Genomic DNA, 15,193 nt, shown 5'->3' with positions numbered 1-15,193 from the left:
TGGGCTCAGCTCTTGATGACTTAAGGCTTTGTGATGGAGTGTGTCTGTGTCGCTGTTCTTAAGGTGTGTGTAGAATTTTAAAGCTCTTTTTTGTATTTTAATGATTAGAGGATACAGTCCTAATTCTGCTCTGCAGGCGTTGTTTGGAGTTTTTCTCTGTACCCGTAGAATGTTTTTACACATTTCTGTTTGCAGAATCTGTATTGGGTGTTTGTCCCATCTGCTGAACTCTTGGTTGGCGAGAGGACCCCAAACCTCACTTCCATACAGCGCGATTGGTTCTATAATTGATTGTATTATTTTCAGCCAGATTACGGTTGGGATGTCAATTTTGATATTCTTTTTGATGGCGTAAAAGGCTCTTCGTGCCTTGTCTCTCAGGTCATTCACAGCCTTGTTTAAGTTTCCGGTGTTACTAATGTTTATACAGAGATATGTGTAGTTCTTGGTGTGTTCTAGGGGCACGTTGTTTAGTTTGAAACGGTGATGTTGATTTTGGCTACTGGGCTTTTTTTGGAATATCATGACTCGAGTCTTCTTAAGGTTAACCGATAGGGCCCATGTTTGGCAGAAAGTGTGCAGGGTGTCCAGATGTTGCTGTAGACCCTCTTTTGTGGGTGACAGCAGCACCAGATCGTCTGCAAACAGGAGACATTTCACTTCTGTGTCTTGTAAGGTCGGGCCGGGTGCTGGTGACTGTTCTAGAGCTCCAGCTAATTCATTGATGTAAATGTTAAATAGTGTAGGACTTAGACTACAGCCCTGTCTCACTCCACGACTCTGGGTGAGAAAGTCTGTGTGCTTGTTGCCAATTTTAACTGCAAATGTGTTATTGGTGTACATTGATTTGATGATGTCGTAGGTTTTTCCTCCGATGCCGCATTGAATCAACTGAAGAAAAAGTCCCTCATGCCAGATTGAGTCAAAAGCTTTTTTGAAGTCAACAAAGCATGAGTAGAGCTTTCTTTTCTTTTGGTTTGTTTCTTTGTCAATTAAGGTATAAAGAGTGTATATATGATCGGATGTGCGGTATTTGGGTTGAAAACCAATTTGGCATTTTCTCAGGATGTTTTGGTTGTTTAGATATTGGAGAAGTCTGCTGTTAAGAATGTTACAGAGGAGTTTACCTACGTTGCTGTTTACACATATTCCGCGGTAATTATTAGTGTTGAATTTGTCTCCACTTTTATGGATTGGAGTTATGAGACCTTGGTTCCAGATTGTGGGAAATACACCTGTACTTAAGATGATATTAAACAGTTTGAGGATGGCGAGTGTAAGTTTTTGGTCTCTCTCTCTGTCTCTCTGTCTCTCTCTCTCTGACACTCACTCACAGTCAGTTTTAAAATAAAAAAGGTAACTGCTGGAAACTGTGCTGATGTTTATTAGGTTATGGAGTGGCTCAGAGTAGGCTAGCCCAGAAGTTAGCGCTGCGCTGGTTCCCTCGACCTAAAGCCTTTGCATGTCTCCCACAGATTATTGGAAGATCGCAAAATAGGATCTGTGATTAACAACAGTTTATGATGTTTCTCTATCAAGACGATCTTTACAGATGAAAACAATATGTGTTATTCTTTTTCTTGTGTAGTGTTTAAGGTGTTCTGTACTTTGAATGCAGTCTGCTTCTCTTTATAGACAGTGTACTGTGTGCAGGACGCATGTGTTATCAGTGTCACAGAAAGTGTTTTTTCACATCTCTCGTCTCTCTGAGCAGGTGTGGGTTCTACTCTGGAGGGAGGAAGAGGCCGCACGGGGACCAAACTCTTCCAGGATTTCCAGATGCTCAGCAGAATCTGGACTCATCCGTGGTGCCTTCAGCTAGACTACATCAGTAAAGAAAACAAGGTGAAAAACATCACCACTTCCCCTTTAGTCAGGTGGTCTTATGTGAAGATCAATGCTGTGAGAGAAACTCACTCCTCAAGTATGATGTAATGGTAGCAGAGAATACACCTGTGGTTTATTTCAGGTGTTTGTTCAGTCAGTTCTTTTATCTTCTTGTTAGATGTTTTCATCAGGTTGGTCTTTAATGCTGTGCAGCTGTATTTTTGATCAGGACATTAACTGGATGTTTTCCTCTGAAGCTGTTGGGATGATTTTGTAGATGTTGAAATCATCTGTTTCTGTGTGTTCAGGGATACTTTGATGAGGACAGTATGGAAGAGTTCATCGCTTCAGAGACAGAGGAGTCCTCCATGAGTTTGACTTCTGAAGAGGAGAAACCCAAAAGGTCTGAATGCATCACATGACTCTTCATGTCTGATCTGTGATTGGTCAGTTTGGTGTCTGATGTAAGTTTGTGAACGCACACACACAGAAAGAAGAAGCGTGGCAGAGGTAAAGATCAGAGTTCAGAGAATGACAGTGACGATCTGGAGGTGATAAAAGAGTGGAACACCAGCTCTCGAGGAGGAAACCCTGAGGGACGGAACCGAGCTGAGCCGCCGGAGGAGGGTACGCCTGGATAAATCACCTTTACACACAGAGGATCTGTCAGACTGAAGTTTGTTTTCTCATGTAGAGTTCCACAAGAACGGCTATGACATGTGTCTGGTGTTTTTATTTCTTCAGTTCGGCCCTCGTCAAACTCTGGGCCCGGCAGCCCGTCACCAGACTGGTACAAAGAGTTTGTGTCCGAGGCTGACGCTGAAGTGCTGGAGCATTCTGGGAAGATTACACTTCTGTTTGAAATCCTGCGCATGGCTGAGGCTGTAGAGGAGAAAGTGTGAGTACAGATCAGACGTCTCTCTCTCTCTCTCTCGTGAACACTGGTGATGCATGCTGGACGTGTGTTTCACTCATGTGTGTGTCGTGTCCTGTGTGTGGAGCAGGTTGGTGTTCAGTCAGTCGCTCATATCTCTGGACCTCATTGAAGATTTTCTGGAGTTGGCGGGCAGAGCCAAAGAGGAAGGCAAACCGTCACCGTACAAAGGTGAGGGATTGAGTCGTGTGAGCTAAAACATTTTGAAGCCCTTGATAATCTGCCATCAAAACGTACACACTGGGTGTGAAAAAAGAGGCGTGGCACAACACAATCAATCACAACACACGGCCAATCAGGACATGTGTTTCTGTTGACACTGCAGCTGAAGACTGGACACACACAATTTTGCATTCTTATTTTTCATATCAAATCATTTTCAGTCTCTCCTCGTCCATGTTTCAGATTATTATTCATGAGGTCTCTGTGTGGGCGGAGCTGTGAGCCGTGACATCACAGAAATAGAATGAAATGTTTAATGGAGTAAATGAATACTGGGTAATATCAAACAGGTTAAATATAGCTGTGTTTACTTTTCACAAACCAGACACAAGCAGTTGTACATTTATTTTCACTGTGAATGTTCTGTGTCAAGCAGAAGTTAAATGCCTTGTGTTTTATATTGACTGGGTCTGTTTCTGGATGATTCTGTGGGTTTGATTTGAAATCCATTTGCTGTAGATCAAACAAATATGAAAGGACGTCTGTATACAGCGAGGGTCCAGCTCACTTTGCTTTAGTTTGTTCATGGAGCTGAAACTCAAGTGATGTGGAACTCATATCTGTCACAGCTGTAGGTTACGTGACGACACACACACACGTGTCAGTGTGTGGGATAAGGTCATGTTCCTCATTAAACCTGCGAGCAGATGTTTGTGTTTTCATTTTAAAATGATTAGACCTTGACTTCTTTACTCCACAGAAATATGTTCGCTTAAGGCTTTGCAGTTTGTAATGAAAAGATCACAGAAGGCTAATTGAAAACAGACTGTAATGTTAGTTTGTGGAAGGCCGTGATATTAAACGCTGAATATCTCCCGTGTGTGTGTGTGTGTCCGAGCTCTCTGTCTGTCTGTCTGTCTGTACACTATCTAGTGTGAAAAGTGACATGTGTCTTGTGTTTTGAAGGTGAGGGCAAGTGGTTCAGAAACATTGACTACTACAGGCTGGACGGATCCACTAATGCCGTGACCAGAAAGAAGTGGGCAGAAGAGTTTAACGACACCAGTAATGTTCGGTACACGCGCTTCTCATTGACGTATCGAGCGGCTGTCAGAGGTGTGTTCAGCGCTGCCGTTCTTCACTCTTCTGCTTCTCTTGTTCTCTCCGCAGCGGTCGACTGTTCCTCATCTCAACCAGAGCCGGTTCTCTCGGCATCAACCTGGTGGCTGCCAACAGGGTCATCATATTCGACGCCTCGTGGAACCCTTCCTACGACGTTCAGAGTATTTTCAGGGTCTATCGCTTCGGGCAGGTGAAGACGGTGTTTGTCTACAGGTTTTTGGCTCAGGTGAGAAGCGACTGCGGTGAACTGCGTGTCGGTGTGTGAAGATCTTCCCGTCTTAACCTTTTCTCTCGTCCAGGGAACCATGGAGGATAAGATCTATGACCGGCAGGTGGCCAAACAGTCGCTGTCTTTCCGTGTGGTCGACCAGCAGCAGATCGAGCGTCACTTCACCATGAATGAGCTGACGGAGCTCTACACATTTGAACCTGACATGCTGGACGATCCGTCTGAGAAGAAGAGCAAGAGAGCCACGCCCATGCTGCCCAAGGTACAGATCCCTCCAGTCGTCTCTTTGGGTGCTTTGTTTTCTCTCCATCTGCATGAGTGACACGTCGGCGGGAGGGTGGGATGCGGATGCAGAATGATCAGAGGAATGTTTCAGGTGTGTGCGTGCTTTAGAGGAACTCCTGGAGAGATTCTTCTGATCATACACAAGAGCGAGCAGCTGCGTAGTTTATCAGACCGTCTCTCCAGCTCACCGCTGACCTCCTCGTGTCTTTAAGAAATCTGTGGTTGAGATATTGTGTATGTGTTCCCACCCCTGAGTAAAGCGCTGTGCGTGTGTGTGAACCTGCAGCCGCTCACCATGAAGGCCATCTGTCTCGCTGATTCACCGGTTTGTCTGTGAAGTTTTTCAAAGGAAGGCAGTAAACTTCCCCCGAGCTGATGAGCACTCATTACTCCTGAACACTCGTCTACTTCAGACACACTAATTGAAGACAAAGGAAGCCGGTGGACTTCCAGTCTAATGATAAAGAAGGAGGTTGTGGTCCAGACATGAGTTCTGCCTCAGGCTCTTGGGAGGATTTAAAGATCCGGTCCGGTTTGTGTCCAGCGGTGGGGACGTTCTTGGGTTCTGTGGGCTTCACTGTAGTTTGGGTAATGATGTTCTTCAGAACAGATGTTCCTTAAATGGTTTCTTGCCTGAAGGTGTCAACTGGAGGACATAGACGCTCTCTGCTCACATTCAACTTTATTGGTAAACGATGGAGATCACTGAACGTTGACTGTGGACTTCCCAGGTAGATTTAAGACCGGTTCCCACCATGAACCAGACGATGATGTTTTAATCGTGATTAACTGTAACGCATCAAGCCATCAGTTTGGAGTTTATAAATGAATATTAAAGTCCTGGTGAACCGGAAGTTGTGATCGATTTTTACTTCGATTTGATGGGACGTATAAAGACAGCCGTTGTATTTTGAAAAGGATCTGGCAGCAGACTGACAGTTGAAGGGGAGGAGTCGACAGATGCTCCGCCCAATCCGTCTAACATACGTCATTTAAGATCACTACAGGAAGGAAGTGCATTTTCAGATTGTAATTGAAGATTATAGGGGCACAATATTTTAAAAGAGAATAACCCACGTTGGGAAACTTCAATTCTTCAATATTAAATGAAGAAATATGTAGTGTGATTATCATTTTAAAAACAATAAAAAAAAAATCACTGGGACTTCAGATGGACATCAATCAGCACTCCATCATAGAACGTGTTCACCTCACAGCAAGCGTTTTAAACCATATCAAATGATAAATCAACGGCCTTAATCCATGAGCATCACTGATGCATGCGTGTGCTGCAAGAAAACATGCACACATAACAGCTCTACATTACAAGTCCACAAGCTGATGCAATGCACATAAGTGTCACAAGCGGAGGTTATGTGGGAACAACCATGTTAAACAGTCAGCATACTCTCTGTCATAATGCTATTCGAAAATACAATGAGAATGTCCAAAATCTTAGTATAGTGGAAATAGTATTCCAAAGATTCCCGAATGGTCTACTACTGTCTGTAGAAATGAGAAGTGCAGAATGATGCAAACTGTAATGTGTGATATCACCCACAACTCACAGCGAGAGGGCGGAGTTTAGTGACACTCCACTACAGTAATATTGATTCATTTATTAATGCTGAGTTAACTTTTCATATGAAATAATGAGTGAAGAAATACTTCAATGTAAATAAGAGCTGTGTTTTGATGTGTGTGACAGTTAATGGCAACAATGTTATCTATGCAATATCGGCCACTTCTGTTTCCTCTCGCAGAGTTTTGCTCCACTAAAATCTGGATTCTTTTCCTGATCAAAAACAGTGTATAAGAGTGTAAGTAGACGAATTGGGACGCAGCAAATGATAATAACGTAAGAATCATTTAAATCATTCCAACTATCGACTGTCCAATGGAAAGGCAGTTAGTCATGTGACACACGGAGCTTCATTTATTGAATGTTTGCTTTAAAAGAGAGAAATAGAATATTCTGTGTGAAAGTGACCTTGTTTTCATCCGTCAGTATTTGAATGAGAGACAGACAGGGTTTAGTGTGTGTGTGACAGGTGGATAAGCCGAATGATTGTTGAGTCGTGATGGACACGTGACACACACACTGTTTATATGAGGGTCTGGAGTTGTGTGGCTCATTGGTGTGCAGCTGTACAGAAGGTTTTTCCTGGCTGAGGTTTGCTATTACAAATATCTCAATCCTTCACATTCCTTCAGTTCGCGTGTGCACCTGCACGAGCTCTGTCTTCTCTGCAGAGGTGCGTTTCGGCTCCTGGAGTTCAAGTGTTTTTGATAAATAACATTCAAGACAAACCGTTGGCTTTCAGTTGAAACATCATCCCTAGCGTCAGTCATGAGGTGTACGAGTGAGAGAGATTTGAGAAGCAGCTAGTGTTGAGTTTGCTCTCTTTGACTGTAATGTACGGTGTGATGCGCTGCAGACGTTCTTCTGTTTCCACAAACAAACGTGTGTCGGTTGTGTTGTTTGGTTGTGAAAAGCTCTCAGTTTCCTCTCTTTCCGCGGGTAAAGTGCCAGCCGTCAGTATGATAATGCAGGAGTTCTCTTTACCGTCATTAGCGGCTCTGCTCGACATGAACGTGAAGACCACCCGCCGAGCGCCAGCCTGGAGATTAATCTCAGCATTCCCTGCTCTCCCGGACTGTCATTTGAGCCGGCGATATTGGGCAATGTTGAGATAAGGTCATGTTTGAAATGAGACTGAAACAACAGCTTCACATCTCACTTGAATGTCATGACGGACTCACATGTTTTCAGTTAGCTACTTAAGCGTGATTGTGTTTGCTTTCAGCAGCACATGGTTTTATTTTCTGGCCGTCACAGACGTTTAGTCCAGTGGTTTGATGTCAACAGATCTCTCTCTGGCGTAATGCTGAAAACATGTCTGTGTTATTGCTACCTGACGTCTTTTTCTAGAAATAAACCTTTTTCTGCTCATTCACTGTCCTGTTTTCCCATGTAGACGCTCGCGTCTGTACGTCAGTCCCCAAAGGAACATGTCTCACCACAGTTCACACTTCAACTTAACAAACAACAATACAGACCAAACATTTGCAGTTAAGGTGCAAGTTATCATTATGGGCTATGATGTAGACCTGTTTGAAACATTACAACTTTTCTGTGAAGTTCCACGTTTTTGCTTCTCAATCCTGCGGCCCTCAGATGGTAAGAGAGCGATTGAATGTCTGTGAGAGCATCAGCAGATTGATGTGATGTTTGTGTCATGACGTCACCGTCCCTTTTTAATGTAAAGTTAGACTGAAGACAAAGAAAAGCAAACATGTGGTGGTACAGAGCATGTCTGTGGAGGTCTGGACGTGGAGGTAGTATTGATTCAACAACACTGTTGTCATGGAGACCAGAAGTGCTTTAAATATGAAACCACATGAAGCAGCTGGTGATGTTGAGCGTGATAAAACACTTGTTATATTTGACCCTTCTCTCTCTCTCTCTCTCTCTCTCTCTCATCACAGGATCTTGTTCTGGCCGAACTGCTTCACAGTTTTAAAGATCAGATCGTGGGCTATCATGAGCACGACTCTTTGCTGGATCATAAGGAGGAGGAGGCGCTGAGCGAGGAAGATCGCAAGGCGGCTTGGGCCGAGTATGAGGCTGAGAAGAAGGTGTGTAAGCACTACCACAGATCTGCTCTCTCTACAACTCTCTCTCTCTATCTTTAACATCTGGAAAAATACAGTCAAATGTATCACAACAGGCCTGTCACTGATTGTCAATTCAATCGCACCATATATAAAGTTGACGTCAATAGTTTTTAGTGATGTCATACACTCACCTAAAGGATTATTATGAACACCACACTAATACTGTGTTGGCCTTCAGAACTGCATTAATTCTACGGGGCATTGATTCAACAAGGTGCTGAAATCATTCTTTAGAAATGTTGGCCCATATTGATAGGATAGCATCTTGCAGTTGATGAAGATTTGTGTGATGCACGAAGCTCCCGTTCCACCACATCCCAAAGATGCTCTATTGAGTTGAGATCTGGTGACTGTGGGGTCATTTTAGTACAGTGAACTCATTGTCATGTTCAAGAAACCAATTTGAAATGATTGGAGCTTTGTGACACAGTGCATTATCCTGCTGGAAGTGAGCTAGCATTAGGGACTAGAAGTGTCTGTTTTATTACATTATCATCACGTAGTCGATATTATAAAGATTTTATGCCACTGATTATCGCAATTATTTCTGATGCAATTATAATCGGCAAACAAAGATTTGATATCGTGACAGGCCTAATCACTCATTTGATGTCTCAAACCCATGAACAGTGTCAGGAGAGAGAGAGAGAGAGAGGTGTGTTGTGCAGCTGTGATTCCTGCAGTCCACCTGCTGGTGTGTTTATCAGATGTCCAGTCAGGATCAGGGTCTGCTCTCAGTAGCTGATTGACAGCGGGAGGGCTCTGTGTTTACAGCCCAACACAAACACACATTCACATGAGAGAACATCAGCACTTTCTACATCTTCCACTCATCTGTTCAGAAATCATTTTTAAATAAAGGCGGAAAGCGGCGCTTCCTTTGCTCTGCTGCATGTGTCGTGTGTGATGGAGAGATGTCCTTGATGATTTTTGCTCTTTGCTGAAATGAAGTGTCTGGTCTGTGCTGTGGTTTCAGGGTTTCTCCGCACGATTCAACCAGCCGTCTTACTCTCAAGCTGGCATGGGATCGGCACCAGGCTACTTCCCCTTCAACGTGGCAGCCTTGGCCTCCATGAGCAACCAACAGCTGGAGGTCAGTAATGAGCTGCACATGCTCTTCACATTCCTCCAGCCGTCGCATTATTGTGACATTCGTCCTCGGGCAACGACAGCTGTGTCCAAAACAAAACACCATGCCCTTAGATCTCGATTTCCAGACATTGTTTGGCTTCATACCGTGTCTTTCTCTCTTTTCCCCGTTCACGTTTTGAAGGATTTGATTAACCAGGGCAGACAGAAGGTGTTGGAAGCCACCAGCGCTCTGAAGTCTGTACCCAGAGAGCCTGTGGAGGACATCATCTCACAGCTGGTGAGTGACAGCAAAACATAACGTATAGAAAGGAAGTGTGAAACCTGGCTAATAAACACACACATTTAACTTACACGGTACAGTAGTGCAAAAGACCAAAGACATTGTGCATATGAAGACATGCAGGACACACAGGATGAACAGACATCAGTGCAAGATGACTAAACTCCTTGACTAAGTGTTCATGAGAAGAGAGAGTTGGGACAGGCCCTCACACTCAGTATTGTACGTAAGCTTTACTTGTGTTTGTTTGTGGTGTGTAACACTTGTGTTTGTCTTTGTCAGTGGAAGGACAACCCCAGTCTGTCCGAGTCTCAGATTCAGTCCATGGCTTTGGGACGACAGGCCACCTGTGAGATGGAGCTGAAACACAGAGAGGCTATTTACCGTGATGTCCTCGGCAAACAACAAACCGTACGTCTGCTCTCAATCACACAGCTGTTGTTCTGACATAGTCAAACCAAAACTTATTTAGACACCCTCAACATTTCTCACACTGTCAAACTTTATTCAGGACAGTTAAGAAAATGCTCATAAAACATGAGAAGAACTGTGTCAGTACAAATTCATCTGGATCATGAGGGATAACTCTAGAAAGGGATGTACTGGATTGAGTTAAATATCTGTCAGCTGCTAAAGTCCCAGTGAAACGCCTCAGCATCACTTGATATGTGTTGACTTTATTTCATGTGATTGGATAAGAACTTTGACGAGAGGCTGAAGTGAAGCGTCATGTCATGGAATGCCAAGATTATTTTGAGCACACGTGCCACACTGTCAGTTTTCAACACTTGTATCTTCTAAATGGGAATTTTGTCAGCATGTCGAGGGCATATCAATTTATTGACGGCCTTAAGGCTCACTCATAAAAGGAACAAAAACTTCATTTTGATTTCACTGGGGATATAAATTGAAGTACATAATTAGTTAATAAGGATGTATGGCAAACAATTACAAAGCAATGCTTCATTTCAGTCTGTGGTGTAAGAACGACGCATTAGCAATTTAAGAAAAACCACATCATCTAAACATGGTCAGATCAAAGTGTCTGAATAATTGTTGGTCAATTGTACTGTATACATGAAGTATTTTGGGGTATAATATGTCACAGTTGACTTTATTTTGCTATCCTCAACTACATAAACACACTACAGCGTCTTTCACGCTTCAGTCAAAAATATAAATAATCATATCTGGTGTCTGAATCATTTTTGGTTTGATTTGATCTCTGTGCAGTGATATATCTTTGTGTAAAGCTGTTCTAGAGAATGATTGAAAGTATCTTTTAAATGAATATTAATGAATCCGAGTAGAGCACTACTGGATTTTGTCTTAATAAATACATTTGAATTGTAAAGAGCTTTCACAGTATTGCATGGTTGAAAGCAGCTTTACAGTAATATTATTACACAAACTAATAAATAAATAAAAAATATGAAATAAATGGCGTTCCCCCCAAAAAAATCAACATAGAATTGACCTGAAATGTGCAGGAGCTTTACTAAATGAAAAAACATGAAGAGCGTTCTGTGAGATTGTATTAATCGTGTCAGCAGTGTGATTTAAAACTGCATCATCACCCTCTTTTATAATGAATGTGTTCTGATATCAATGCATGTAGTGACATCATCAGTCAAGTGTTATGATATACCGTCTTGAGAGTGAAGATGAAAGCATGACGTGTGGTCTGGTGTTTTGTGTGCAGCTGATGATGTACGTGCAGAAGGTGATCTCCAACAGGAAGGTCCAGGAGCAGCAGATGGCCATGGCGAGACAGGGGATGCTGCTCAACCAGCTGGCCATGCAGAACGGTCTGACGGGACCCATGAGTCAGATGGATCTTCTGGGGTTATACCAGCAGCTCGGAGCCCTCCAGGGCCTGCCCAACCCTCAGCTGGGCAAGAACCCCGGCCCGTCCAAGGGTGTGTAGATTCCCCCGGCCATCATTGGAGGAGAAGCCCAGACTTTGTTCAAGAGCAGTTTGTCATTCTCTGTATATAGCCTTAATGGTATTCACCGTGGTTTTTTTCCTCACGTATTTAAGATTAAAGAAGATATTCTCCCCCAAATGCTTTAGGCATTGCGAGTTTCTTTCCCTTACATAAGGGCTGTGCATATATAAATAATTCTTTTGCGAGGAAGACTGAAGAGGGACTGCAGCGTTTCCGTGTCAGATGTTGGTCCAGTCAGTGTGGTCTGTCACGGGTGCTTCAGAGACACTGTGATGGACAGCCAGAAGTCAAATGGCCTTATATCAAGCAGCTAGTTCTCTTCGGACCTTTTAAAAATCCCTTTTCTAATCTGCTTTTAGGTATTTAAAAGCTGTTGTTGTTGTTGTTGTTTATGTTATGGAATGTCCGTGTTGTTGAAACTGCTTGCTGAATTCCTCTGGACTTTTCTAGCATCACACTTTCTCGTTGTTGTGTTGCTTAGCATATCGATGTGAGTACTGTTCATGGTTTTTCTATTTTTCATCTTTTTGTTCTTTTGTTGTTGTTTTTTTGCCCACTGGAGTGGGTTGGCACCACGTTAGCCGCTGGTGTCTGGCGGCAGGACTTGCAGTAGTTACAGTACATGTTTGTGCAGTTTAACCGGAGCTGGACCTGTTCTGACGGCATGTGATGATAATGCTCCACAGGCGCTCTGCTGTATTGTTCTCGTCTTTGGCACATCTTCACTCGGGATGCTGAAGTGGATGTTTTTCACTGGCGACGATCCACACAGGGTGTGATTCTGAAATACAGAGGAACTTTTTCCCTCTTGTTCTTCTCATGTTACATCTACACCAACAGTTTCTGACATTTAATATGATCTGATCTGATGATTAGTATTTAATATCGCAGTTAAAGAATAAAGTGACCAAAAGGTTGAGGAACATGCATCTTCTTTCAGTTGTGGTTCTTTTATTACATCGTTTTCTTCTGTAGAAGTGCTGTATGTCACAGCTAGGGTTGCAAAGAGGCGGGAGTTCCCAGTAAATCTTCATCTGGTAAATTTTGGAAATATTCCAAGTTTGACATTTTCCAGGAATTTATGGGAATTATTTTGACATGAATGAAAGATAATACAGATGAGCTGTTTTTACATTTTTGACTGATTTAATTATAAGTAGAACTTTAATTCTGAAAAACTTAAAGTATTTTGTTGTGGTAAACATTTAAATGGTAATGAATGTTTTACAATTCATGCAAATGAATAGACATAGGCGAGATGAATAAATACTCCGCAATAAGCATTCTTGCTTAAAACAAACTATAATCTACTATATACAATACTGGTCAAAAGTTTGGATACATTACAATTTTGAGTCATCGTCATTCAAATCTGGATTTTATTGTTTAAAAATACAATGAATATTAAAAAGTAATTGTTATTACTATAAGAAAAAAATTATCACACGTTATAAAGTATATTAAGCAGCACAACATTGATGAAATCAGTATAATTTATTATTAATGAGTATGGAACGTTCACCTTTGCATCACAGAAATACAGTACATTTTAAATGAGTGAAACACAAAACTATTATGTTTTACAATATTACTGTTATGTTATGTATTTTTGAGTAAATAAAAGCAGGCTTGATGAATAAGGAACAGTAATGTGTCCAGTAGCCTTCTGTATGATGACAGAAAACTGGCTCACAGAAAGTAGAAGAAAGAGCATCACAGCTTGTGCTACATAGCCTCATAAATTGACAATAAAGTAGTGCTAGCTCACATTTAACATCTGATTTACAGGCTGGCTAGCTCCTGAATAAACACATTTTTGTATTTGCTAGTTAAACTTTTATATATTTGCACAATAGCTTACAGCACATGGTTTTAAACACACATTTGTGTATTATTTATGGACATTTTTTACATTATTTTGCGTGCAGGATTCAAGGAATGATCTGTAATATGTTATGTGTGGGGATGTGATTGATTATTGTGCAGGGTAGAAATTTAAAAGAAATCTCATTCAATCTTGTTGATTAACCACAATTAATATGCAAGATTTTTATTCAACTACATTTAAATTCCCTGTTATAGGATCATCTGCAATTTTGTAAATTCTCTCTGTATACCCATATTTTCCCGTTAATTCTCACGGAAAGTTTACAGCCGTGACAATTCTCAGAATTTTGCAATCCTAGTCACAAAACAGAACTGAAAACTGTCTCTGGTCTTCAGGAAATGTTGAAGTTGATTTTCTGATGATGATGGTGTGCAGTGTTTCCCTATCTCAAATGTCTCTCTATATAAAACACCTGATTCAACCCGTCAGCCTGTTTGAGCCAATGAAATGTTCATCTCAAGCTGATGAGTTGAAAGGGGTGTTTGTTTAGGGACACATTCTGGAAAGGCTGCATGAAGGATTAGGATTGGGAAACACTGCATTAGACGCAGTTGTGTGTACATCTGAAGCTGACACTGAGGAGTCGCTCACACACCAGGAAATCTTTCACCATTTGTCTCTCTTTAAATGACTTAACATGTGCTCCGACTGCTTTATCAGCGTTTTGTGGCAGCTCTTGTCATGTGATAACTTGTCATTAGCCTGTCATATAACAGGTCTGATAGTCACGGCAAGACAAGCACTAGAGAAGCAGATCTGGAGGAAGCTTCTTGTAAATGGGATGACAACACTAAATATTATATGACACTCGGGGTTGGATTTCAACTATCAGATTGGATCAAATCTTAAAAATGGGTTGTTCAAAAGTAAATATGGATGTGAATTTGGATTAGTTCACAAAATCCAATCTAGGTTTTGAGCTGGATCAAATCCAGTCCGTTTTTTCGTAAAATTGGAATATGTTTGAGCTAACAAATCAGGATTATGCTGATCCTGGCAGACTGGTGGATTTCATTAATAAAAAAATGTTATAAAATTGGTCAAAAATACAACTTTTGTTTCCTGTAATCTACACAGACATATCTTTATTTTGTACACCATCAATTATTTTTAAATATAAATTGTTTTTAATCACTGTTCATAAATTACATTTGACAGTTGTCAAAAGTAAATTTTTGATGGCGAACAAAGTCTCTCATCTGAACATAACGCAAAACATTTTTGAGTGAAAAAGGCATTGAAATATATATTTTTCCATCTCACATGTCCCTCCAGGGCCTCCATAGATTTTCATGATTCAGATATAGTAAAACAAATCTGAGAAAGTGTGTATTATGTACAGGTTTTGAAAGCGAAACTGGATTGAAATCCCGTGATCCAAAGTAAAAGAGATGACCTGATCCTACATAGCAAAAGATGAGATTTCCAAAGCCTGATCATTCTGATCCAGATGAAACTTTTGGAACATCTGGCCCCAATAAATCACATGAGGAGCAAAAGCACAATGAGCTGTAAGAGGTCTAGTTTGATATCACATAACATATGAAACATCTAAATCAAATAATGTAGGAGGGGTTTAGCAAAGAAAACGTGCAATTAGATCTTCATTCCTCCCATGATGATAATGATGATGTTATTTTGCAGAAGACACTCACACAGACGATGTCACATGTGCACGGACACATGAAGCGATGCTTTCTTTACCCTGTAAGAGCAAAATACATGCACGTAAGACACACCTCACTCA

The 15,193-nt window shown here is 41.6% G+C and overlaps 1 protein-coding gene across 2 annotated transcripts in view; it reads left to right on the top strand.

Moving 5' to 3' along the window:
- The window catches only part of LOC130437816 (transcriptional regulator ATRX-like), a 40,792-nt gene extending 28,307 nt beyond the window's left edge, over nucleotides 1–12,485 (top strand). For both annotated transcript variants that reach the window (XM_056769435.1, XM_056769434.1), the window contains 13 exons: nucleotides 1,715–1,845; nucleotides 2,136–2,230; nucleotides 2,318–2,454; nucleotides 2,572–2,725; nucleotides 2,832–2,932; nucleotides 3,890–3,998; nucleotides 4,094–4,271; nucleotides 4,345–4,536; nucleotides 8,049–8,198; nucleotides 9,214–9,330; nucleotides 9,511–9,606; nucleotides 9,892–10,020; nucleotides 11,312–12,485. In XM_056769435.1, the coding sequence (XP_056625413.1) occupies nucleotides 1,715–1,845; nucleotides 2,136–2,230; nucleotides 2,318–2,454; nucleotides 2,572–2,725; nucleotides 2,832–2,932; nucleotides 3,890–3,998; nucleotides 4,094–4,271; nucleotides 4,345–4,536; nucleotides 8,049–8,198; nucleotides 9,214–9,330; nucleotides 9,511–9,606; nucleotides 9,892–10,020; nucleotides 11,312–11,536 (1,814 nt within the window). In that variant the 3' untranslated portion in view covers nucleotides 11,537–12,485. The remainder of the gene's footprint in view (nucleotides 1–1,714; nucleotides 1,846–2,135; nucleotides 2,231–2,317; nucleotides 2,455–2,571; nucleotides 2,726–2,831; nucleotides 2,933–3,889; nucleotides 3,999–4,093; nucleotides 4,272–4,344; nucleotides 4,537–8,048; nucleotides 8,199–9,213; nucleotides 9,331–9,510; nucleotides 9,607–9,891; nucleotides 10,021–11,311) is intronic.
- Nucleotides 12,486–15,193: the final 2,708 nt, after the last annotated feature.

This window comes from Triplophysa dalaica, chromosome 16, assembly GCF_015846415.1.
Source record: "Triplophysa dalaica isolate WHDGS20190420 chromosome 16, ASM1584641v1, whole genome shotgun sequence".
In the NCBI taxonomy this organism is placed as follows: Eukaryota; Metazoa; Chordata; class Actinopteri; order Cypriniformes; family Nemacheilidae; genus Triplophysa; species Triplophysa dalaica.
This window is presented reverse-complemented; position numbering and strand designations above follow the sequence as displayed.